A 27,690-nucleotide genomic window follows, 5' to 3' on the forward strand; every position below is an offset into this window, starting at 1 on the left:
CCCTTCTTCTAGAGTAACACTCCTCTAAACATGATCTTATTTTTTGAACTTTCTGATTATTTATATATTTCACAAATTTATTTTTTTGTCAAATTGAAATCGTGCTGGTCAAATTTGGCCGTGTTCAGAAAATGATGTTTGATCCTTTTCACGATTTTGCGTAAAACGATGGGAACGTGTTAGAAGAGCAGGATGTAGAAAATGGTTCTAGAACATTCGACCTGACAAACGAATCGTGCAGCAATTAAAATGCCTCGTCAATTAATGCATTTCTAAATTATGTAGTTTTAATAAGTTATGTATAAACGGTAGTTTAAGTTTGGCTGCAGAAAATAAAAGAAAATTTGAAACTTTTGCAGCTTAACTGCAAGTGTTCGTTTCGTAAACGTTAACCGTAAAACACCGACACTTAACTCCGGAATAAAACATGATCACCTGTCCTTTTGGAGCATTTTAAAATTGCATTAAACATACCAAAAAAAATTACACTAAATGCCACTCAGCCCGATTGATAGAACTTAGGCCTCGTATGGAAAATCAATTATACTTCCGAAAAATACTTAAATATTAATCCATAGGCCAATTACCGGTCGCTCTTCTTGCTCCTGCTTATACCACACTTTGAGATCGAGAAATACCCGAGATGATCGCATCTTGTACGGGAAATTTTGAAAAAACTGCTGAAGCGTTGTTCATTTACTTACTTCTACTTACGCCAAACAAAACTTTGCTGAATAAGTGCAAATTAAACAATTAAATAACTCGGAATGTCCATCATTAGTTAATTAAGATGAGTCCGTATGGTGTGCTTCAAGCCGTGTCTTTGGCAACAATGACCAACCCAGCTCTTTCTAAAGGTTGCGAAACTTAGTGGATTAAACAACAAATTTATCTCTTATACCTATATTTAGAATAGCCTAGACAAATAAACAGCAATCGGACACCACCGTCAATCTATCATATGTATTTCTAAAACTGTATCAATTCTTTATCTATGAGGACTCGTTAATAACACAAAGTTATTAGTGATTGTGCTCGCAGTAGAGTGGACTGCCTGGCGGTTGTCGTAATTATTAATTGTGTTTGTTCATTTACTAAAATTAATGTATGATAAAAAACCGAAAATGTACATTCCTACGAGGTACAGTTGATAAATGGCCAACATCACATGTACCAATTATTAATTAAGTATAATTAAATATTGGTATTACTCAATACATGTAATGATAAAACACAAAGCATTTAATTCGATTGCCAGCAATAATCATTAACCTACATTTTGCTAATTCGTCAATTACGATTTCAATAGATTAACATACTTAAATGAGACGAAATTATTGCCGATTTTCTAAAAGCACTAGTTCCATTTCAGTCACTGAAAGAACCTACAATTCAATTTCTTAATTGAGATATTTTATAGTATTTTAAAAAAATCCACTATATCTACCCAATTGTATTCGTTTTACCAATTTAAATATTGCTTTTTTTATTTCAGGAAACCGAATTTATAGGCCTCGAAGCAAACATTCGCTGGGCTGAAGCCTTCATTCTCATGTATTCCGTTACCGATAAATGCTCCTTTGACGAATGCTATCGACTGAAATTCTTAATAAACTACAACAAACGAAAAAAACGACTGGGAAGCACCAAAGACCCTATAGATGTGCCAGTACTTTTAGTAGGCAACAAAAATGACCAAGTAAGTGAATATTCCGTAAAAAGTGTACGCCTTCAATTAGATTTTAACTGGGTTTCAAAGGGATGCTTTTCAAAGAGAATTGTAACTTTCAAAGAGGAATGAAATGCAAATGTTATATACACGATAAACTTGCAAACGATATTAAAAATGATTAAAACTTTTTTGTATAAATTGCTTTACATAAAGCCTGGGAAAAGAGTTACTCCAGAATACTGAATTTTATTTCACTCGTGCGTAAAGTTAACTAAGTCTGTTGGTTTAGTGTCTAGATATTAATAATGTGCACTTATTTATTTGAACTGAGAACCATTAGCTCAGTTGTCTGTAAGAGACCTCGCAGTTATCGCAACGAAAATGTATTCGGACGAATACAAAAACGATGCAAAATAAAATAAAATTATTAATAAATTTTTGTATTATACGTTTCTGGTTATAATTATTTCCGGCGTAATAGTTAACGTAATTTAATTTGCATTTGGTTTTTAAACCATAAAGAACATTTGAATAATCATCAATTGTTAATAATTACCTTCATTATATTCACATTCGATCAAATTCTAAAAAAAGTGTTGCTTAATATGCTTAATATATTGTCATTTAAGTAAACTACACTTTATTCCATTTGAAAATTGGTATGAATAATAGTTTCAAAAAAAGTTTCGCCCCTATAGGTGTACCAGTACTTTTAGTAGGCAACAAAAATTATCACGTAAGTGATTATCTCCACAAAGTTATACGATTTTAATTAGCTCTGCTTAAAATATTCCTTTCAACGGAAAGGCTAGAAGCAAATCAAATTAAATTAATTCGAAAAATAATCACACACATGATAAACTTGCAAACGTTATGAAAAACGATCTAAACTGCTTCGCTAAAATGCTTTACCTGGGAAAAGCGTTGTTTCAAGAACAGTGAATTTTACTTCACTCGTGCATAAACTTAATTAAGTTTGTTAGTTTATTATCCCAATACTAATAATATGTACTTACATTTGGGCTGATGTTCATTAGCTCATTTTTCGGTAAAAGAGCTCTGAATTATAATAAAGAAAATTTATTCAGAACAACACAAAAATCAATGAAAAATAAAAAACAAATATTAATACAATTTTGAAAAATTATATTTGTAACTATAGTTATTGCCGGTGGTGTAATCCAGGGAATGTAATTTGAATTTGTGTTTGTAAACTATAAATAAATTTGAATAATCATCGTTTATTAATAACTAGCTCCAATAATAATTTAAATTCCATCAAATTCTAAAAAAAATTGTAGCAGAATTTGCTCGATATATTATCATTGAATTAAAATACAGTTAATTTCATTTAGCAATAAATAGATGGACTACAATGTTTATAGACACAGTTCTATGCATTACCGTTTCATTTGAAGCCAAAGAGAATCCTTTCGAAACTGCGCCTTTTAGTAAATATCTGTTTCTTAGATTTGTCTTATCCTAAAAAAATAATTAAGTCCCAGCATGCAAGTTTATGAACTTTTTAGATAAAACAATGATCGAGAAAAGAAAATCTTAACAAGGAGGCACATTTTTAAAAGGATTTTTTTATTTCGGTTTGAACTAAAACGGGAAAAAACATGATTCGTTGTTTTCTTTATTATGTTGGAAGGAAAATAACGAATTAATATGTCTCAAGCATGAAAAATGCAAGCGAGATAATTCAACATGCTTCTGGTTCGCAGTTTTTTTTGGAACTGAGTGTTTTTGTACGCTTTTAAGGTGGAAAACATAATTTTCTAACTTAAGCAATAAGCGTTACCTCAACTTGGGTTTAAAACTTCTGTTTAAAAATTTTCCGTAAACGAGCTTCAGACAAATACGCTCTGATTCATAATGTATTATGTGATTAAATCAATTATTGAAATAGTTGACATCGACAAATTGGTTGCCAAAGTTATCTAATACAAAGAAGTCAAATCAAATATGGAAACCAGTCTAAATAAAGCAGAGTTTACCTGTAAATTGAGACCAAAAGGAAATATAAAGATCCATCGAGTGTGAGTAAAATTCAACTTCCAATTTGATGGAAGTAAATATAGAAATTCGCTATATTGAAAATTCAGTGAGCAGAATACACTTTCTAATTAAGAATCAACATGAATATAAAAATAACTAAATATATTGAAGTTTTTGTTATTTTATTTATTTAGATCATAGGTTTATAAAATACAGTTGTAACTGATGGACTATGGATTCACTACGAGTCCGATTTTTTGAACTTTCAAATAAAAGAACCGAAAGAACATGGAAAGATAATCAGGTCTGAAATTTCCTCTTCGTATTGTATGTTACGGTCCACACGTGTTTCTAATTCTATATTCCAGGAGAATTTTTCGGGACCCTACATAAAGTTAAGCTTATAAAATAAACTTTCTTGGCCGTTTTTTTTTGTACACTGAAAATACGAACTATTCCCTCTGCGCTGTATTTGGTTATTCTAAGTAGAAATAACTGTTTGTATTAATCGACATTAATAGGCATATCTCTTTCATTTGAAAACGCGTGTCTTATGCAGGAAATTTTTATGAACGAATATCTTATATTTTGTTTAGTGCAAGGACATATTCAAGTATTTGTAAAATAATAGACATATTTGATTTTTAAGTATTCTCAAATTTTAACGGTTTCGCGCGTCTCGTTTTTTGTTATCAATGAAGTTTGAAAAATGCTCTTTTATGCACTTAATAGAGCTGATGAAAAATCGTTCCCGCACCTTTTTCTTCTGATGTTTTCAAACCGCGAGTCAGAGCAGAATTAAATTTCGCCATTATTTTTAATACGTAAATCATTTATCGTTAAAGAATTATATCAATATGCTTCATTTTCTAATGTTTCAGATAGAGGAACGAATGGTATCACTTGAAGATGGCCAGAAGCGAAGTAAGGAAATTGGCTGTGTATGTTTCCATGAAATCTCTGTTAGGGAAAGCATTGACCAGGTAGGCAAATTTAAATATTAATCGGATGGCTTATTTGGTATGATTTCAATTTCGGGTAGTGAATTGGGAATTACATTGGTCGGGCGTCACTACATGAAAGGAAATTATTCTAAGGGTAAAGTGGCTGAATTCGAGCATCAGATTTCTAATTCAGCACTACGGCAATAATATATTGGGGAGAATGTGCAATTATTTACGCCTGATGGAGATTTCAGATCATTTAAACCTCAATTATTTCTACACTGTTTAATTTACTTTAAATGTTGTGTCTGATGTCTCACAATGCTGTGTTAAATGTTAATGACTGAATTCAGAAAATATAATATTGTTTTACGCAAAAACTATGAATGCTGCAAGATTTTACAAAGAGCACAAAATTGTGAATAAATGATTAGTGCATCAAGAAAAAAAATTAGTTGCTTCCATTCACCAAATAAAAAGTTCTGGTAGTGTTCGTACCACGGCACTCAATAATTCAGCACTAGTCCAAAACGGATTTAACTCGTTTGTTTCATCAAAATATGAGTTTACATAAGAACAAATTCACAGCGAGTTTCAACAAAATACCATCGTACCATTCTCATGCTGTATATTTTTGTTCAATTCGATTTCTTTTAAACACGTAAGAATATCCGGAAATATATATTGGGTTTAAATAAATTTCCTGTTATTTTTTTAATGCTTTTTAAATTACAAACGCAGGCGTAAAGGGTGGATCATCTGTAGAACTGTGAATCCTTTATAATGAATGAGCATTCAATAAAGTATTTACAGAAAACATTTTTCTATCATTTGCTTTCATATTCATGCTGTTTCAACTCTATATAATTTGGTCTAATACCGTACTCTTATGATATTGCTTACTTATCGGAAACATGTCTACATAATATATCGTCGCGCTTTGTATAAACAGTTTTTGCATCAATCCGGCTTTAAACTGGAGCTGAGAAGTGGATTATTTCAGCCATGATTATGTGGAAACTCCATTATAAGGATAACGTAAACTTCTTTATCTAAGCTTTCTCCTTTATGACTACAACAGATAGTTATCTATTATTCTATATATATAAAATTCTCGTATCACAGTTTTAGTTACCATACTCCTCCGAAACGGCTTGACCAATTTTGATGAAATTTTGTATGTATATTCAGTAGGTCTGAGAATAGGTTGTTATCTATTTTTTATACCCCTAAGTGATATGGGTGCTGATTCAATAAATTTAAAATACATTTTTTTTTAAATCTCAAGTGGCCAAACCGCCCACTCGAGATGAAAAAAAACCCTAGGAAAAATTTATATGGCAATACAACGTTTGCCGGGTCAGCAAGTACTTCTCTATAAAAGGACTCGTTTGATTTATAAGATAACTTATAGGAAATATGAAATATCAAAGGATGGGCCCGGATTTTTACGTCAGCTAAAATAGGGCTGAATCTTAAAATACGTAAATGCGATTATAATGCGGTAAAAGAGTAATGTAAAAAATAATGCAACATACGTTTAGAGAAAAACAAAATTATAATTTCAAAGATAAATTTGAAATAAAAATATTCAACTGCACTTTAATGCACTATAAAACTACTTTAAACATGTTTTTGTAGGCAACCATTCGTCTGCATTAAATCGAGAATGACAGTGGAACTTGAGCAGGCCAATATTAAAAGCATTTCAAGCAGAAGTATTAAATATGACAGATATTTTGCATTTATCACTCTATATTATATTTAAGCAAATTTAAATTTAATTTGAAAAGCGCTCTGATTAATTTGATTGTCGCGTTTCCTGCTGATGAAACTACAGGAAATGATGCATTAAGCTGCATTTTAACGGACTTCATCACAAGTTAAATTGCAAATCTATTTATCTTCTTTTAATAGTTTAAATTCAAGCAAGTTGTCATTTATTTGGAAATGTTCATCAACTTGACTCTAATTTAACAGTAGGTAAATTGAATTTGAACAAATTTCTTTCCGACGCGAAAGGCGAAATTATAATTTCTTGGCGAGTGAGAAGAAATTTGTATTTGCTATATTTATTAAGTGGATATTTTAAATTGATTTTTATCCAATCTACATACTTTAGCAATGGAATGCTCGTTTCTGCTACTTTTCTTTGGAAGTTGGAAGCGTGCTGACTGCTGACTAATAAGGCGTACATTGGAAAACTAAACTTTTCATGTCACTGTTTCGTTAAACTATACTTGATAAATTTAATTAACTTCTTTATGTTTTCACTTTAATGGTTCTTAAACTTACAAAGTATGCTTAACTGTTGAAATATGTTTTTTAAGTGGGGTCAATATTGGCACATTGTACTGATTTATTAGGGGTGTCTATATTGGCAAATTGTAGTAATTTATTAGGGGTATACAGGCAAAGAGTAGAAGATCACGCGATTGGGCTAATTGAAACTACTTTCAGAAAAAGTCAATTGATAAACATAATAATATGAATAATAATTCAAGACCACCTCTTTCGTGCTTACTTTATTAACTTTTATTAATAGTTGTTAGATTTAATTCTCTTGTATGCAACTGCAAATAAGTCAAGTTAACATAATTTAAAATATTTATAAATATATATTGAAAAATGAAAAAGTATAAGAAACTTCCTTCTTATTTTTCTAGTGTGATTAATATTGCCTGAAATACAACTTAAAAATTATGTGCTTTAAATGGTGAAGCACTTTAAAACAATGAATTAAAAGCAATATTAACTATTTTAAATATTCATTAGTAAGGACCGTTTACTAAAAGTGGAAAAGCATCTTTCAAATATTTATAATATTTTAATCTGGTTGAAAGAAAAGCTGGCAACATTTCATATTCTTTCCGAAACTCGAATCGGTAAATTTTAGAAAATCAAACTTTAAACGTGTTTGATATTATTATCTGGAATAAATATATAACTTTCTGCGGGAGGGCTAGAAATTAGAAGGCTTGACAAACAATAAATAATTGAAAAATAAGTTACAATAAAAAGTATCCATGGATTTACTACTGGTGCAGTCATTTGCAAAAGCATTTGCAAACAGAATTGAGATTCTGTGCTTCTAATAAATCAATATCTATATACTTGTAATGGAAGATAACAATTTGAACTATTATGTTAACTAATTCGAAGCTTTAGTGCGGACTTGGGTTCAAGTTAACAGGAAATTTAAGCTAGTTACAGGCGTTCACTCCACATTCACTTCATCCCACATCGGTGCTTAAGTCAAATTTTCCAGAGTTAAATCTGAAAATTCAAGGGTATATTGATCTTTGGTTGAGATGGCTGTATATGTCGGTAGCATATTAAAATTTATCACATCGGAAGAACGTTCTTATCGTCTGGGCGTAAAGTACATTTGACGATTTAAATAAATAATTTACCAATAGAGGCCAATAGAAGAATAGCAGCAAATCGCCTAAGAAGCAAAGCTGCAAATGTTTTAACTGCGTTTTAGCAACGAGAACAATAATATATATGTATTACATTTTACAATCTGTAAAATAACTTAAACTATATCTTATCTATTCAAATGTTTACTGCTCTTTATCTCAACAAAAGTACAAAAATCTTAAGTGCTACATTGAGAGCCATTTAAAAATTTGCTTATTTTACTAAGTAGTGGTTAAGTTGGTTAAGTTGAACAAAACTATTGAAGTTTTATAAGAGGAAAAATATTTTTGTTACTTTTGCGTCAGTTTAGTCAATAGTAGTAATATTTTCTTGCATGTGCAATAGTAAGGTTAGACCCTAGACCCAAAAAAGCGTTGTCCCAGTTATCCCAACAAGTGTAGATAATTTATAATTAGAAGGACTGCAAAATGAAGAAGATATTGCTGAACAAGCCGACAAAAAATAAATTTCTGAATGCAATGATTAAAATATTGCGATAGCGTATCAATTTTATCAAAGAATTGTAATTCTGAAGTATTATATAATAACTGTACCACACCTGTAGCAGTCGCATTGAAACCACCAAGAATATTTTTAATTTATTTCTCTTGGCGGATCTCTTGCGGACAATTGTTTTTTTTCTTTTGCAAAAACTTTGCCGTTTTTTATTATTCTAACTCGCGGAGCCTAGTAAGACTCCCTGTATATTACAAAATATAAATTTTGTTTGCAAAGCATTTTCGCTTAATACATGTTTGACTCCATAATGCTGTTTCCGAACGTGTGCAGTATAGCTGTTATCAAGATCCAAGTTCTACAGCCTTGCATACATTTTTCTGTTAAACTTATCTGGTACGAGCTAAATAAATTTAAACTTGCCAGTGTAAACAAATCTTTTCTATGACAAAACGAACTGCCTCTATTCAGATTTAAATCCATGAATCTAAAATTGAAGCCTAATATAACATGTGCGAACTAACAGTGGCAATATATGCGATATTATACACTTATCGTCACCAGTTCTGTGGCTTTAATGGATAATGGATACAAATAAAACCTATTTCATATTTCCGACGTCTCAAGAAAGAAGCCTGAAAACTGAAATTTCTGATAGTGAAATTTATTGGGCTTCTGGATCTGCTATCGAGCTAAAGTGGAACTGCAAATAATCCGATGCGAAGTGGATCCGAGTGGTCGACATAAGTGCACTAGAATATTAAATTTTCTGCAGTCTGCAAATGGACAGAATGTCGAGAGCCGTTCATTAATTTCTTCCCGAAAAAATTTACCGATATGCTTAATTGATCAAACCGGAATTTCATCAAGCAAAATTGGACAATTATTATTACATCTAAAACTTTGCAAAGAGTTCGAATATAGGTATGTTTTAATAAAGTAAAATCAAATCTGATTTACGCAGATTGCACAAATTGGTTTCCTAAATTTAAAATTCAATGAGCCACATTTCGTGTATTTTGATAAGTTTTATGACCGAGTCTCGATGAGTTTAAGTCTCGTCTCGGATAAGTCAAAAATAGACCATTATCAATGTAAATACAGTTAGACGTGGAAGCCAAATATTCCCACTATAGCAGGCAATATTTTTCTTCCAGAAAGTAAATTCAGCTATTTAAATTCGGCTTTTTTAAGGGCGATGGAACTAAAAATACAAATTTTGCTGAATACAATTAGATTTAAAGTAATGCATCTTTTGTTGGTTCTGCATTTAGGAAGCATAAAATAGCAGGATCCTATTGAACAAAATTGAATTTTAATTAATTGTCACGTTTGGTGGCTGCGCCCTTTTTATATATTTTCCTACTTCATAATAGTAGTAATATTTTTTAGCACAACTACAGTTTTTATTTTAAATTTTATAATTTTTTTCTCTTGTTCCAGACGTTACACATTTTAGTGTATTTTTAATCAACAATAATTGGCGTTGGTCTACAAATAATGAGAAATTTCTTAATTATCTGTTAAAATTAGATTTAACTTCTGTTAAGTTTGCTTCTCTAGCTTCTGATGTCTTTTCGGATATATAAATTGGTGTATAATATTTCTTCAGTCGCTTTTCCGTCAAACTAAAGCCTGTACTACACAAGAAACCGTCAAATATAAACTCATTTACCTAATGATTACACTTTTAAATTGTCTCTTATAATGTGTTTTATTTATTTTCAGGTAATGAATGTATTTCGAGATACTTGCCGATTCTGGAGAGTGATGAATAAAAACCCCAGCAAACTGAGACGTTCCTGTAGTGACAAAGACCCGGAAAGTCCAGAGTGTGCTCGAATTTTGTGTTCCAGTGTTGTTTCTCCCAGTAGTCTGACGCCGTATAATGGACGAACAACAGGGATTTTAGGTATAAATTTAGAAAAAAATCGATTAAACCTAACCCGGATATCACTAGGCCGCAGATGGACAGAAGTTGAATTGGAGGAAGAAGACGAATCGCAAGCTCTTCAAATTACAGCCAGCCCTAGTGAGTCGCTACCGTTCAGAGCACGGGCTTCTACCGATGGACATCTTCAACATAAGCCCTGGAAATGGAGGTAAAGACAAAACTATTTTTTGCTGGAAAATCGTCTACGATCTGGTGCTGGTAAATTATTAATATTTTTTACCTATCAATGGTACTTTTTTTTTTATTTGAAAATATGTTTTAACTGCATAGACGTAAGAGCAAGTTAAACCAGCTGAAAGACAACTGTCTGAAACTATGAAAGATACTTTAAAGCTCCATGTAAAAAGTTATAAGATACATCGAAGGAAGTCCTACATTTAAGTAGATAGTGAATAACCCGAAAAATTACACGCATTGTTAATGGCAGAAATAAAATGGGCCAAATTTAGTTAACTAGATGTAAAGGAGGGCGAGCACATAGTCAGGAATAAGCCGTATTGACGAGAGGCGTGGAATTGAAAAAAATCATTTTAAAATTCAGTATGGGTGTTGGAAAATCGCTGAAACTCTCATCTTTGATTATTGGCTGTTGGCCAGCTTGATTGCTGAATGGACAAGGGTTCTTTGTACGTGCCTGCTTCGTGCAAGCCTGTTTGCTCTATAGCAGAAGTCATTCTTGATCTGGTTGATCTGAATCAGAAGGTTTTTCTAATAATCTCAAGATGAACTAAATAAAGGTATGACTAAAACTAGGACATATTCTTTACTTATGAATTATGCAGAAATAGCAGAGAAGCAAAGCTTGTTTAAAGTTTTGCTGCAAGGCCAAAATACTACTACCATTTCCAAAATTTCTCTTTTTTGCAACACAATTAAACTATGGAAATTTAAATAAAAATTGCTCATAATAAAAAATGTTGACTTTCACAGTTCAATTTATTTGCGGTTACCTTCATACTCATGAATTTACTACCAGAAAAATTGCCGCTAAAAAATAAGCGTCTACGTATTGTCCAAGTAAACCAGTTTGTTCCAACGGTCTACGGATTCCTCCTTTCACCGCGTATTCACTGTGAATAAAGTGAGCAATGGGCATCCTTTTACGACATTTTCTATGTCCGAAGATAATTGAATGTTGTTAGTGAAAAAGTTCCAAAAGATTCATACTTTCATAACATCATCAAAAGGCCCGTGCGTCATTATTGGGTTAAAAGATCTGATTTGATTTTTATTAAGAAATAATCCTTCCGGCTTCTTTGCTATTGATCTCAAAGTTATTAAAATAATGCTTCTTGAAATTTAGCGAGAATGTCAAGATATATTTTAATGAAACTTGCTGTGAATTTGTTTTATGTAAGACTCATATTTTGACGAAGCTACCGAGTTCAACCGCATTGACCAAGTGAGGAATCTGTGAGGTTTGGTAGAAAAACTACCAGACCGTTTTATTTGGTTCCTGGAATTAACTAATTTGTTTTGAGTCGGAGAATTGATATGTTTTGATATTTTTGGCATCTTCTTGCTATCCTGCAGCCTTAACCGTTTTTGTGCAAAGATCTTTTTTCTGTTTCCTTCTATTTAAATATTTCAGACATTAACGGAAAATTTCGAGGTAGAGGATAACGTTTTTTTTACAATAAATCAATTGTAAAGCGTTTTATAATTATTATCAGACCGATGTGGTGAAAGTCTTAAGCCAGTCATCCATTGGAAGCGTTTTCGTCCGAATTGCGTTCCTGCCTTCTAATGAAAAGAAGCGTACACATGATGTGTTCTTACACATCCGCCGTAAGTGCCATTAAAATCCATCTTAACAATTTCCTAATATTGCAAAACATTTATTTTAAGTTTCCGGAATGTGAACAATGAGTTAATGTCTACAATCGTTAAATGGCAAGAAATTTTATTTTTGGCTTTTTTGAAATTTTTTGAAAAAATATAAAAGTTGTAGGATTTTACAACGGCATAAAAATCTAAAAATGTAGACTAATGCACCAAGATAAAAAATGTGTTGATTCCAGAACCAAATAAAATTTCTGATAGTTTTTGTACCAAGATACTTGAGAATTTACCACTTGTCTAAAGCGGATGAACTCGTTGCTCCATTTAGATATGATTCTTACATAAGAATAAGTTACGTCAGATTTTGGTCTTTTGAGCCCAAAAACGTTGCAGTTCCTTTTTGATTATGCGCTTAACACCTTGTGTTATTAATATCTTTATGTTAAGAATATTAAACATATTGACCGAAGAATTAAATATTTTAATAAGGTGATTTAACAAAACAGAATCAGCTGAAATTTAAACTTGGCTATAGTGACACTAATAAAATTAATAATTAAACATTATTCATAACACGAACTTAATATGTTGTCGCAATTAGAATAAATCTTTTCAAATTTGTACCAATTGTCAGTGCTGCACATTAATTTTATGATACCAGAAATAATATGAAATGAGTGCTGCTGTAAATTGCAATCAAAATGAGTGTTTAATATATCTTGAACGCAAGCAAAAACAAACTTAATTACATCGAATGGTGATTCGCTTAAATCGTTTAACTAGTGTCAACATAAACCATAAATTAATCTTCCCAAACTGAAAGTTTGTAACCATTTCGGGATTGCTTAAAAAGCTAGAATAATTTATCATTAACAGCGGTGATCCGAATTGATTGTGTCGTGTATCTACATAAATTTGAAATGCTATATTTTCCACGATTCTATGAATATAATAAATCCATAATGTATTGAATGAATAATGAATGTTGTAATAATCTTATTATGGGGCCATTTCGAATTGAAAATAGTCTATCAGTATGTTATGGTTTTATAGGTATCGACCCAGCAGTTCGGCGAATTCCGCCGAAACAGTTCCATTCTTCAATGCCGACAGAAGGATGAGCATATCTATGAAAGGAAACAACGCTAGTTATTAAAGTCCATGTTTGAATACATTATTTTTTCATAGGCCTAAACTTTGCTTGTAAAAGAGTTGAAAAATCTTGATGTGCAGTAATCACTGTGGAGATTAAGCAAAAAATGTAAAATGAAAACTTAAAGAAAATTATCAAAATACCAAATTGCATGTTGAACCATTTAATGTATTGTGTCCTGATAATATCAATAATGTTAAGCATTTATACTTGTCTCGGAGCTTCTTCTCTATGTATGTACATGTTTGTGAAAATGTTAATATTAAATGAGAAAAATGTGAATTAATCTGGGAAAGTTGGTTTTTCCAGGAAACACTATTGTGGTAAAATACTATTATTTAAATAAAACAGGATACTTTCAAATAGCTCATAAATGTGCAATATTGTACTAATGAGCTAGTAATATCAGTCAGTAAATTTCTGAATTCTTCAGATTAACATCGGCAAAACCTTTTACAAATATTAGATATCCTGTAATCTTTCATACTTTAAAAATGGGGAAATACTATACGTTTTTATACCAGTAAGTACATATTAAGTAATTTAATTAATTAAGACCAATGTTTAAGGCGTATAACAATGTATGAGTACAAATATATCAATTTTATAATAACATCCTAATATTATTTAATCTATTTGAAGTGAATTTTTCAGGAAAATTAGCCCAGATAATCAGGGAAAAATAATAACGATTTACTTTTCCGCTCCATGCAGTGTGTGCAAATATCTTTAGTCGGATACCTAGATACAGGTAAGGATAAAGAGCTTATTGGAAAACATGTGCAACCTCAGAGAACAACCAAGGAAAAATCCATAACATTTAAATATAAACCCAAATTTCTAATTTTGATTGTGCATGTATTGTGCAAAGAGTATCTAAAATATTAATTTCTGCATTAGAGCTCTTGGGTTTAATGCAGTTTAATAGCCAACTCCCTGCTAAAACATGCCATCTAAAATGTCATTAAAATTTAAAGTGATCAATTTCTGTATGGTAGATTAATATGAAGGAATAGAAACAAACATTTTATACACTTATCAAATTAATCAGGAAACATTAACCTGATGCACTTTCAATTTTAAGGAATAAATGTCTTTTTAAGTTTACAAAGGGGTTTTAGTTTGAAATTTATAACGACAAACTTCTTTTCGATTTTTTATTCCTCGTTATTTCGATTTCTCCATAAACCCGCTCTACGCCATAATTGTTGTTCACCATCGGAAATATCCGAAATTTTCAATTGATGTATAATAGCTCTAAATTTGGACTTGTAACAACTAAAACTTGCAGAATTGACCGTATACAAAATTTCATAATCAGCAAAAAAAAATAAATCTGAAAGTTTACAGAAACGGTTTATAAACTCAAGTCTATTAACATTAAATTTGTTGCTTAAATTTTAACATTGTCGTTCTCTGGTTATAAGTAAGTTCTGGTGTGTAGAGCGTCATCTTTCGGAAAACATGAATGTTTTCCATTATCGATTAGTACGTTCAGGAAACGTTTCCAACACTAAGGAAAATGAATGTTTTCAGAAGCAGATTTTCCTTGCAGATTCTCAGTACAGAAATGCATTATATTGATTAGAAATTTACACGTAGTACAATCTTTGAGTGAAAGATGGCTGAACAAAGTGTGATAGTTACGGAAAAAATACTTTTGGACATTCATATTACGTTTAAGAATGTAAAAATATTAAGGTAAACGTAACTCGCAGTAACTAGCTTAAAAAAAAGGGTTTTTATTTAAAAAAACTTGTCCTCTCAGGTGTAGAGTAATGTTGAAAGGGAGAGCCGCTTTAAATGCACGAAATGTCTAGCAAAAGTGGCTGCTCCAAAACTTATTTTGATATTAACACTTTTTAAGTATTGTTAAATTCAATTTCGGATAAATCAGTTTGCAAACGAAAAAAAAGTTTACGATAAGATAAGTTTTTAATCAATTTTTCAATATTCATAATTCAATTTTTATTTGGAAACGCGATTTTTTTCGTACCAAATTTACTACCATTAGCTTTTTTTAAATACATAATTTGTATTTTTTTGCAGATGGTCCGTACACGTTGGCCACAATTGATGAGTGTATTTTAAATCAACATTTTATTGGTAGGTGTCACTTTGTTACCTGATTTTAGGGATTTTTCTTCTCATACATGGTAAAAACTCTTCTAAATTAAAACCCTGCATAACGCACAAAGACGTTTAAAATAATTTTCATTTTGTCTAATAATGGGTCCGAATAATGTTAAGTTTCATTATACAATTACAATTTTATTAATGTTATATTGTTGTAGCTCGTTTAGCTTTTTTTAAATACATAATTTGTATTTTTTTGCAGATTGTCCGTGCACGTTGGCCACAATTGATGAGTGTATTTTAAATCAACATTTTATTGGTAGGTTTCACTTTGGTATCTGATTTTAGGGTTTTTTCTTATCATACATGGTAAAAACTCTTCTAAATTAACACCCTGCATAACGCACAAATGCGTTTAAAATAATTTTCATTTTGCCTAATAATGGGTCCGGATAATGTTAGGTTTCATTATATAATTACAATTTTATTAATGTTATATTGTTTTAGCTAGTTGTCGAGTTCTCCACATCATCTCTACAACAAAAAAGGAATCAATCGTGCGGCGAAGGACCACGAAAGCGCAGAGAAAATGCATTTGTTAACAGATACAAGTAATAGTTGATTGTGATTATATGCCCAGTAAAATAAATATATTTAAATTTTTATTGTTTTTTATTATTCTGTAAAAACCCAGCGAGTTAATGTAACTATTTTCGACTAATGTCCATTTGGCTAATGATATTATCTTTCTGGCTTATTTCCTGGATTTTCTAGATTCAAATTCCACGTTTGTTGGGTTCCTCACCAAACAGTTTTAGCGTTTCGTTGGTCGCGATTACTGTCTATTTTTGTTTCTGGCAATTTCTTCTCGCTACCTCCTTTGATATCCTGCTCTCCTGATGCAAACCGGATTGCAGTCAAAACACAAATTAGTTCTAGCATTACATTAGTTGCGATTTGCGTATATTTCTTCTTATGGTTTCCTAGTAGCTACCTTCACCAGTATTCTGCTCTCCTGATCCAAGTGAGATTTTCGTCCAGGCACAAAATTTTGCTATTAATGTCGATTTATTGCCCTGATTTTTCCTTGTTGCTACCTCCTTCAATATTCTGTTCTCCTGATGCAAATTAAATTTTAGTCAAGACACACAAATTAGCAAAAGTACATTTTAGTAAAGGCATGCAAAGTACTTTTAGCGTTCCGTTATTTGCGATTATTGTCTATTTTTGCTTATGGTAACTTCTTCTTGCCACCTCCTTTGATATCCTGTTCTCCTGATGCAAACCGGTTTTCAGTCAAAACACACAATTTAGTCTAGCGTTACGTTAGTTGCGATTTGTGCTACCTCCTTCAGTATTCTGTTCTCCTGATGCAAATTAGAGTTTAGTCAAGACACAAAAATTAGCAAAAGTACATTTTAGTAAAGGCATGCAAAGTGCTTTTATCGTTCTATTATTTGCCATTATTGTCTATTTTTGCTTCTGATAATTTCTTGTCGCCACCTCCTTTGATATCCTGTTCTCCTGATGCAAACCGGTTTTCAGTCAAAACACACAATTTAGTTCTAGCGTTACGTTAGTTGCGATTCGTGTCTATTTCTTCTCCTGGTTGCCCTTGTAGCTACCTTCATCAGTATTCTGCTCTCCTGGTCCAAGTTAAATTTTCGCCCAGACACAAAATAGTTCTAGCGTTACGTTATTTGCTATTAATGTCGGTTTATTGCCACGATTTTTCCTTGTTGCCAGCTCCTTCAGTATTCTGCTCTCCTGATGCAAATTAGATTTTAGTCAAGACACACAAATTAGGAAAGTAAATTTTAGTAAAGGCATGCAAAGAACTTTTATCGTTCTGTTATTTGCCATTATTGTCTATTTTTGTTTCTGATAATTTTTTGTCGCCACCTCCTTTGATGTCCTGTTCTCCTGATGCAAATTAGATTTTAGTCAAGGCACACAAATTAGCAAAAGTACATTTTAGTAAAGGCATGCAAAGTACTTTTAGTGTTCCGCTATTTGCGATTATTGTCTATTTTTGGTTATGGTAACTTCTTCTTGCCACCTCCTTTGATATCCTGTTCTCCTGATGCAATCCGGTTTTCAGTCAAAACACACAAATTAGTTCTAGCGTTATGTTAATTGCGATTTGTGTCTATTTCTTCTCCTGGTTTTCCTTGTAGCTACCTTCATCAGTATTCTGCTCTCCTGGTCCAAGTTAAATTTTCGCCCAGACACAAAATAGTTCTAGCGTTACGTTATTTGCTATTATTAATGTCGATTTATTTCCCTGATTTTTCCTTGTTGTTACCTCCTTCAGTATTCTGCTCTCCTGATGCAAATTCGATTTTAGTCAAGACACACACATTAGTAAGTAAACTTTGGTAAAGGTTCCGTTATTTGCTATTATTGTCTATTTTTGCTCCCGATAATTTCTTGTCGCTACCTCCTTTGATATCTTGCACATCGGCAAATTATTTTGAAAGTCTGAACACATACAAAGAGCAATAACAGTTTACGTTGAAATTACACTTTCTGTTGTCGACCTCCTTTCATTTGTAGCTTGAGCTTCATTTGTAGGGGATTTGATAAAAACCCAAACAAGCTGAATTTTCCAGTGGAATGGAATTTCCTCGGTTGATATTGTAGTATGTTTGTTTCCGCAGTACTGAACAATGGACCTTTTTGATCTGTCTTAGAGATACGAGCATATAATAAATTGTAAATTGTAGTTTTAGTAAGAAGTTTTTAAACACCTTATGCCTTTATTACAAAACATATGCGAACTTGCTACCAAGTCCCAAAATAAAAAAAAATGAATGCAAGGTATAAGGCAAAACAATATATTTACCAAAATAACAAGGTGCAAGAAGAGTTTATTGAGCACCTCGAATATTGTCAAGCGGTAGATTGCAAACATTTTGAATATATAATTTGATTGTTGCTCTGTTTTTCGAAAAAATTCCGTCCTTTTCAGGACTATAGAATTTTAAACAAAATCGTATTTATGAATTATTGGTAGGTCCAATTTCTCGTTAATTCGAATACAATGGAAAATTCAAACCTGAGGTCCTTATATGAAAAAAATAAGTTGAATGTCTTCTGGGACTATCCTCTATAAATAAATTAAGCGTAACAAAATGCATTCACCAGGAAAAACAGACCCATTTTCGGACATTTATCCAAAAAACACCGCCTGCTGAATCTTAAACGAATCTAAATCAATATCTAAATATTATTGCCTAAAAAGTGAGTCCCAGAGAGTAACTTCTTCTGGGAGTAGTAAAAGAACATACGTGATTCCAGGAGCAATCCTCTGAAACTCAATGTATGAACGTTTTCACTTTGATTATAGGCTAATTTAGAGCGCTGCGTTTTTAAATAATGTATTGATCAGAATTACTAACAAAAGTTTCTTCACACGTCTTTGATCTAAAATTTTTGACAATTTAATCAAAATGTACGGAAAACTGTACATGTAAATTTGAAATGGAAAATTAACGGATGTTTCTCTTATTTTGTATTCATCAAACGCAATTTTCAAAATTTATATACACACACGTTACAAAAGGAATTTTTACACATTGCTGTTGGATAAAAATTAAATATTAATTTGGACTATACATTTGATGGTGATCTGCAACACTATTCATCAAAATCATGTTAATTCTGAACTATGGAACTGAATTGTACGCAATGATGCCGTTCAAATATTCTGATTGCCGCAATTCTGTTACAAAAAGAGCGCTATTTGCAACACTCATTTATAAGGAAAGATCCAGAGGCGATTTAGACAAAAATATAAAAGCCTTGAAACAACCGCTTCTAGATATTTACTTGATGCTTCGATCTGCATTCCACCATTAAACGATGCAATTGTTTAACTAATATCATCATCCATCAAACGTTTAAAAATTTTTGTAAGAATCAAAATGTAATCTGCACAATTTTTGCCCATTTCATGGACATCGAATTAGGTAATTAAATAATCAACCAGGTATTAAAAATTAATTTATAAGAAACCTCTGTAGGATTTTAAATCATGGAATGCCATGTTTTTGAGCTGAGAACGTAAACAAGTTTGAAGCAATTGATCAAAACTTCTTCATTCGTTGCTTCTGTTTCCCCAGGCTTCCCATTTACATTCATTTCAACTAATTTAAAATTTCCACCTGAAAATTTAATTTGTGGCATTCCAGCAGATTTAAATACATTTTCGCTTTCAGCTGCATTTGTTCTACCTACACAACTAGGGAAAAAGTGATGAATTCTTGAACAGCCATTAATTATGACTACGATGAATTTCGTTTATTAACGCATAACAAAAGTCGGCCCATGCCTCCCCCAATCAACCCATCCTTCAATGCGACCTTGGGAATACGTGGGTGCAACTCTGGACCGCCCCCAAATTCCCGCCCAGCCAATGAGCCACGTGTCACCTGTGACGTCACGGGCTCTGGATCGATATCCAGAGTCCCGAAAGCTTAGTTCTTGTATAACCGTCGCGAAGCATTAATACTGTACTGGACTTTTAGCGACTGGTGTATGTTCGATGTGGATGTCACGCTCTAAGGCAGATGTTGTCGTTAAGATTTAGAACAAGGAATAGTCCCTCGCAGAAAACCTCCCTTAGGTGGGGTGACTGCTGTCCTGCTGACCAACTTCTGGATCTCCTCACGTAGGTGATCTTCTAGGGAGGTTCCGTTATCGCTAATCGCATATATATTTTTGGTAAGACTTTCTTTAGTTGTGGACACTTTGCTGTGCATGGAAACCAATGAAAGATGGTTCACATCGATAACACGATGTATTGGAAATTGAGGTAGCGTGACTTAGTTACGCCATTTTGATTGTCTTCAAGGCTAATTTTTTATCGATATTTCGGACGAATGCTCGAGGTCCAATTCAATCAAGGTACCTTGAAAGGTGCAGTTTGGACTCAAAATAATATTTCTTTGAGGTAGTGTAGAAGTTAATCTGAGGAACAAGGTTTTCGTTCACCTACAGTGTGGAACATAATTAGATTTGTTCTGCACTGGATTGCAAAAATCAAACAAAATGTGATATTGGTTAATAAACCAAAGACGAAAAATTTCACCAAAATATAGTGTGTCATTGCACACATGTCTCTACAAGACATAGAAGAAAACTGATCTCCTATTTTGATTTCTTCGACTATACTTTGTATTGCAAAATGTTAACACCTTTTGTGCATTTCATCTATATTTTACGAATTGAATCAAAACCAAAATGTCGCGAAAACCTAGTGTTGGATCAGAACTGTATTATGTCGTTTCTGTAACGGTAGAAGAGTTTTATGTTTCCTAACAATTTATATAAAAAAAACTTACCTCTTAATTTGATTTCTTCGACTTTGGATTTAAAACAGTGACATTAGTTGTGCAGTTTATCGATATTCTACCCATTGAACCAAAAACAAAAACCACCAAAACATGTAATTTTCCAACGCAAGTATTATACAGTGTATAAGCATAAAAGAACTTTATGTTTCTATACTACGAGATATTTTGGATTTAAAAACTTTACATTTTTATGAAAATATTTTTTTGTATTTTCAAGACAGCAAAGACCTAAATGAATGTAATGATCACCAATTATGAGTTTGTATGAATTTTAAAATCTGATGATGGCGCTGCTGTCTCGCCGAATCGTAACGAAATAAACGATATACAAATTTTTGTTTCACACTTTGACTGGAGCCCAGGAAAGAAAATAATATAATGACAATTACACGCAGCCAGGAAAATAAATCAAAATATAATAGTATATATTTTTTTTAAATTAAGCGGCCTGTTTTTTTGAAAAAAGCTCAGGCCAGTCAATTTCTATTTTTAAATGAATCTGGTTTTGAGTTATTTATACACGGTTATATGGTGGCCCAAAAGTAAATTCCTACCATCAACTACATTTTTCAAATAAAAGCACCTAATTTTTATTTAAATTTTGAATTCTCCATTGAATTCTAAGTATTATTCACGGCTATACCTAATCTCAACAGTTTTGGTTGTTTGCAGCCTTAAATCGCACACATTTTGAAACTTCAATTTGTTTGTTAAACTGTTGAATTATCTTGTTTTTAGGTCTACAGAAATTTGTAATCATAACTATATCTGTTGAGTTTAAGACTTCAATGGAGAATTCAAAATTGGTAAACCGAAAATCAAGTAAAAGCAATGTTATTTTGATTAATTATTGAAATTTCGTCACAAGAAAGACAGTATGCATATTCGGAATTATTGAAGACACATTAAAATAATTTCAATACAAATAATATGTAAACTGTAACTCTAAAGTTATTTTGCTACCTTTATTCGTCTTTTGCGGATTTTGGGAGCTAAAAATATTACAGTGACTTGCGAATGATTGATTGCCGAACCAGTCATGCAACGCTGTATAAATAAGCATTACTAATTTATACGTCTTAATGTGGAATATTTCTACGTTCTTTATAGAGTGTCTTGGAACTATTTTAGAGCGGACGACCAGAACGAGGCAGAGAGGAGAGCATTGTACATTGACTAATTTATTGGAATTTTTCTTTCGAAATCTAGTGCTGTGTTTTCAATAAAATGTAATTTTATGTCACTAAAAATAAAGTAATCAAAGAAAATATACAGAAATTGAAGAAAATGTTTATTTATTAAATGTCAGTAAATATATAGACCTGAATCTGATCATTTTCTATCAATATGCCTGCCTTAAAGTCCGAAAAGAGCCAATTAGTTTAAACACCAAGAAATTTAAATATTCAGTAACAGCCTCGGAACATGTAGCAGTTCAGATGGAAATTTTACAGCGTCGATTTATTCCAGCAAATATGTTTTATTCAGTTTAGAATTTGCTTGTTCCAGATACACGAAGAAACACAGAAAATCGTACCAAAATGATCAACATAGCAGGAGTTGTTTCAATCGTTCTCTTCTACGTGATAATTTTAGCAGTGGGTGTTTGGGCAGGCAGAAAAAAAGAAGCTGGAAATGACTCGGAAGAAGAAGTTATGCTTGCAGGTCGCAACATTGGATTGTTTGTGGGCATTTTCACCATGACAGGTAGGAAATACATTGATGAAGAAGCTAAAGGTATTTTAGCGGACAATTTAAATGTAGATTTCATCGCAAGTACCTATTGAACCTTAACATTACACTTAGAAAATGACAGAATTAAAAGAAGTGAAGGAACCGTTTAGTACGAAGAGAACATTTAAAATGTATTAATTGAATTTGAAGTTTTTTCAAAAAGTTCCCCTTTAGGTAAAACTACACCTACACAATATGACTCGAGACATGCAAATGTTCAATCAACATGAAAATCATGTGCGTTTGTTAGCTAAGGCATGTTTTATTGTGACCTAATATCAGTATTGAGTTCTGAAAGTTCCTGGAAAATTGAATGGTGATTGCTTCAACCCCTTTAGATAGTTTTAGCCAGAATTGGACAGGGCTGATAATGAAACTGATAGACACTTGTGCATCTATTTAGTACTAAAAGCTCTGGAAATTACTAAATATTTTTCCGTACGCAAAAATTTCGTCCCCCCATATGGCTATATAATATTATGGATTGATCAAAAAAGTTCCAAAAAATATGACCGTGTTTAAGTAATAACCGATTCTTCTACTAAATTTGGTCCGTGATTATTGTAAGTAGACAAGTCATTTCGGCACGATCCTTCCATAGTCCATTTTTGCTTAACGCTTATTGAAATAGCGCAAAACAGCAAGCAATTTAGTTTCTTCCGGTATAGAATTCGACTTCCATAGGTGAAAATATTCAGTATTTTATGTCATCCTTGAAAAAATTGGATATCAACATTAAAAATGATAAGTTCATATGAATTTCGTTGGAAGTTGAAGACTAATACTCTTCTAAAGTAAATGGCCCATCAAAACTAACTAAACAACTAAAAAGTAAATTCTTGTCAAATATGTTCAAAAATTCGATTCCGTCTTCAATACATATGCAAGGAACAAGGATTGTGAGAAACATTTTTCGTTAGTAGACAATGATAAAATATTACACTGAGAACATTTAAAAAACGCATAAAAATTAACTATCCAATAACAGAAGATTTTGAGCTCGTCGCGACCCATAACGTATGCACTCAATTTAACCGCACTGTGTTTGAATATTTTGAGCCCACATTCTATAAGACTTTTTAATTGAAAATAAAAAATAATTTTTCTTCTTATTAACTTATTACTATAGAAGGTTGCAAGGAGTAAACAAAATTATACAATTCTGCATTTTTTTTCGCATAATCTTGTTATGTATGATAGTCAGTTTTCAATAAAAACTTTCTTTGAAGTCGTAGCGTAGTGAAAAATTTGAAAAGTGTGTATACAAATCAAAACAATCTGGCTTTCCAATAAGCAAAAAAAATATTATTCTTTTCAATCAATTTGGTTCGCCGTATTTTCCATATTTCCTAGTTTAAATTATAAAAAGTGCTCAACCTTTATGCCATATTGTCGACTTTGTACACAACCGCAAGAGCCAATATCAAATTTCAACTTGATATTAAAGAACCATTTGTTGAGATTTAAATTATTACAGTGTTTTTCCGGCAATCAGATCTGAAACATGAAAGTAAATGATGAGCTAAAATTTTAAAACTTGCTATGATTACTTTTAAATCATGAAGAGCCGATAATATTTTTGAAATTCGCTCATAATCGGAGAGTGTATGATAACCACTTTGTTATATTAAAAACAACTTGTAAAGAAATGATTAATTTTTTTGCGCACTGTTAAGTAGACACGATTGAACATTAGTAACTGTTAGTAAATAATGCTTCAGTTTTTGCGCAATCTTCTAAATTATTGTACTGTATTTTCCTTTAGAGAATATAACATGATTAGAACAGTAAATTATTAAATATGTAACTAACACGGTCTTATTGGCTATGGAAGGTGACAATATCCTACTTTTGCTTGAATGAATATTAGGTATATACAGAGTTCGCAACTTAGTTATACTATAGTTATAGATTCTCGTCTTCAATTTTTTGAAAATTGTTTATTTGGGTATGGTATTGTAGGTAATAAATAAAGGCAGTCGTGCTTCTAAAAGTGAGAACAGATTTAAATTAATATTAAAAGGGAAGCAAAACTAAGTTTCAAGATATGAATTGATTTAATTTTCTAGGCGACAAATATAGATTTTCTAGCTGATGATAAATTAACGTCTACAGTTGCCGAAATAGTTACATAATTTTCATTCTTGACTGTGATTTATTATGTGCCGTTCAATACAATTAATTATCGAGTCTTATTCGAGAACGTATACCTTGAGATCTATTTGGTTAAGAGTTTCGACTTTTCGAAAAATCAAGTTCTAGGTGACTGTTTTTCAACCCAAAATTATCCAGCTTTAACAGAAAATATCGTTAATTATTCCTGGCCCGGTAGCAAGCACATAAATTCTTCTTTTATATTTCGGAGCCCATATAAAATCCCATTATAATCAGCATTTGAAGCAGTTTGAATTGAATAATAATGGTAAATCATACAAAACTCTTTTTCAGCAACATGGGTTGGAGGTGGCTACATAAATGGAACAGCCGAGGCTGTTTACACATCAGGCTTGGTATGGTGCCAAGCACCGTTTGGATACTCCCTAAGTCTAGTTTTCGGGGGAATATTTTTCGCCAACAAAATGCGACAGCAGGGATATATTACGATGCTTGATCCTCTACAGGACACCTTTGGGGAGCGGATGGGCGGCCTATTGTTCTTACCGGCTTTGTGTGGAGAGGTAAGTGCAGAATTTTAAGTGAAAGCTTTGTTAAGTGAACGGCTTAGTTTTGCTATAATCCATCCTGTGGTGACAGAAATTTATTATCCAGCTGGAGCAGTTATTGAAAAATTTTATTGGAAACAATTGGGCCTCTGTGAAACCGTAGGGAGGAAAGTGGAACGCAAATTTTTGTCAAATTAATAAAACTCAGCCAAGCTTTTCAAGCTATGGCGGCATAGAACCGGAAGTAAGAGCACAAGCGATTGAAGCTACAGGAACGGCTGCGCTAATCAACGTTACAGTATTTTTTTAATTTTAAAAACAAAACAAACAAAAAAAACAGTAAAATTTTAAAATTAGTTGAACGTATTTGAGTGTTTCATGTCCAAAAAAGGGAAAATGAACTCAACTGAATAACTGACTCTTGAGATTAACCTGAAAGTAGTGCTTATAAGTTATGATTCAGGCCGTTTTCCGTTTACTAGAAACAAGCACTAACCGCAAGCATGGCAATCCATCTGAAGATTCCACGCTTCATTTATCCAACTTCTTACAAAATCTAGTCGTGTTAATACTGTTAAATACTTTATTCCGCTAGTAAATAAACGCGCGCAATTTGAACTGTTGATGTGTATATTTTTGAACAATTTATCAGTTACATGTTTTATGAAACCCGCAGTATAATTTCACGGTTCGAAAGCGGCGAATTCTCTATATTTTATTATCTCTCCAGCCTTCCCTTTGCACATGTTTGTCTTATCTGTATATCTTTATATTGCATAAAGGACGAAAAATTTGGGATTGTATTATTTTACGTAGGCCTTAAAACAACGAAGTTTCAGATGGCATTTAGGGATCACTTCCTGCTCGTTTTAATATTGGTTTTATTGTTGTTTATCCTAGAGAACCTGGGAATCGAGCCTCTACGCCTAACATTTCTCTTATTGCGGGAGTGTTCAAATTAGTCTTGCAAAGTGATTTTTTAAAACATTTTTTTTATATTGTACAACTCGACTTTGCTCTATAGTTTTCAAGAAAAGCTGTCGTTTCTGATTCTTTGTTTTTCAAAATATTTTGTACTACCGGGTGTGTTCGAATTCTGATAATGAAATAATGTAATCTTTATAGCCGTGTTTTTTTAATTAACAAGCCACTCCCTGAAACACTTTCACGTTTAATCAAGTCTCGCATGCCTGATAATTAATGCATGATCATGTAGATGAGTTGCGAATTAACAACTTTTTCTAATAGCAAACGTCGACAAGCCACTGTTGTTCGGTACCTTAGACAGTCTACATATTGTTGTTAATATCAATTTTTTGACTTGACGACAATAAGTGTAGATACACAAAACTGCGGCACTGCTGCTTTCAGCAGTTAGTTAAGCCACATAATTAAGTAAAAAATCACTATTTCAATTCTTGCATCTTGATATACATGCAATTTTGAGGGAAAACAAAACAAAGTAAGGATGACACTACAGCGATCAACCGAATTGTTAGTCATACAATTTCTAAAATAGAAGACAAATACAAGGCGAATCGCAATTCTATTTCGAAATCTAGAAAACAATATTTGGAGAACCTTGCGGAAACGGTTGCAGAAGTTTTCGTTCATATTGCAATTTTGTGAATGGTTTCAGAAAATATGCATTTTATTTACAGCCGAAGTTCAGATTACTCGATATAGAGTTAGCAATTTTCACAATAATCGTCCATGCTACTCCCCAGATTACTCAAGAACACAATATAAACATCGGTTTAGCTTTGCCAGATGGGGTAGCATTCTAAGTGATGGATAATTTAGTTGTTTGCGATTTGATATTCGCCTTAATAGAAATGGTTTTAAATCTTTTAGGAACTTTTTTAGGACGTTCCTGTGGATATTCGATGTATTATATTCCATCATTATGGAGCAAAGAGCAGTTTTTTCAAAATTTTGTTACACGTATATTACGAAAATGGGAACAAAGGATGTGCTGCTAGATTCCATGCTTTATCCTACAGCGTTCATTGTATTTGATTTTTTTTCCGAAATCATTCTATTTGCTTGTAATTATTTGATTTGCCTTGATGATTTGACATTTGTTTTGTGCTGAAATTTTAATTACTATTAATGAACGGATCTCTAATGCACCTGTCGAAAAATTTCATTTTCTTTCATTACTTCCGTCATCGGACAAGCAATAAAAATACTACTGTATTTGATCCAAGACCCTAATTAGTATTTGTTTCACTAAATACTCAACATAGCTCAACCTACCTGCATTTCTCCCTTTTTCTTTATTAATTCGGCAGAGGCCCTATATATAACCTCGGCTTGTATTCGGGTATTTATTATTTTTTCAGTGATCTTTCGGTCATGAGGCGCGTAAAATAGCAATCCTTTACGCTAGTGATTTTAGTCAAGTTTTCTTTTGCTGGCATACGTATTTCATGCGTTCCAGAAATGAAAGAGCAGTCAATTTGTTGCTCACGT

At 32.2% G+C, this 27,690-nt stretch overlaps 2 protein-coding genes across 9 annotated transcripts in view; both read left to right on the plus strand.

Moving 5' to 3' along the window:
* Positions 1-16,124, plus strand: part of LOC109546187 (ras-related and estrogen-regulated growth inhibitor) — a 128,590-nt gene extending 112,466 nt beyond the window's left edge. For 4 of the 8 annotated variants that reach the window (XM_048668150.1, XM_048668151.1, XM_019917047.2 and 1 more), the window contains 5 exons: positions 1,496-1,699; positions 4,555-4,656; positions 10,225-10,408; positions 10,457-10,598; positions 13,286-13,998. In XM_048668150.1, the coding sequence (XP_048524107.1) occupies positions 1,496-1,699; positions 4,555-4,656; positions 10,225-10,408; positions 10,457-10,598; positions 13,286-13,388 (735 nt within the window). In that variant the 3' untranslated portion in view covers positions 13,389-13,998. Of the gene's footprint in view, positions 1-1,495; positions 1,700-4,554; positions 4,657-10,224; positions 10,409-10,456; positions 10,649-10,720; positions 12,222-13,285; positions 13,999-14,039; positions 14,137-15,434; positions 15,492-15,723; positions 15,781-15,968 lie in introns of those variants that run through there. The other 4 variants (XR_007281917.1, XR_007281918.1, XR_007281919.1 and 1 more) reach the window with 4 other exon arrangements.
* A 3,831-nt stretch (positions 16,125-19,955) lies between these two features.
* Positions 19,956-27,002, plus strand: LOC109543532 (high-affinity choline transporter 1). The gene is made up of 4 exons (XM_048668285.1): positions 19,956-20,186; positions 22,328-22,525; positions 25,001-25,230; positions 26,877-27,002. Exons 2-4 carry the CDS (start codon positions 22,360-22,362, stop codon positions 27,000-27,002), a joined length of 522 nt encoding a protein of 173 aa, XP_048524242.1. The 5' UTR covers positions 19,956-20,186; positions 22,328-22,359.
* The last annotated feature ends 688 nt before the right edge of the window (positions 27,003-27,690 follow it).

This window comes from Dendroctonus ponderosae, unplaced genomic scaffold (genome assembly GCF_020466585.1).
Source record: "Dendroctonus ponderosae isolate FM_Combo_2020 unplaced genomic scaffold, Dpon_F_20191213v2 Dpon_F_20191213_7, whole genome shotgun sequence".
Classification (NCBI taxonomy): Eukaryota; Metazoa; Arthropoda; class Insecta; order Coleoptera; family Curculionidae; genus Dendroctonus; species Dendroctonus ponderosae.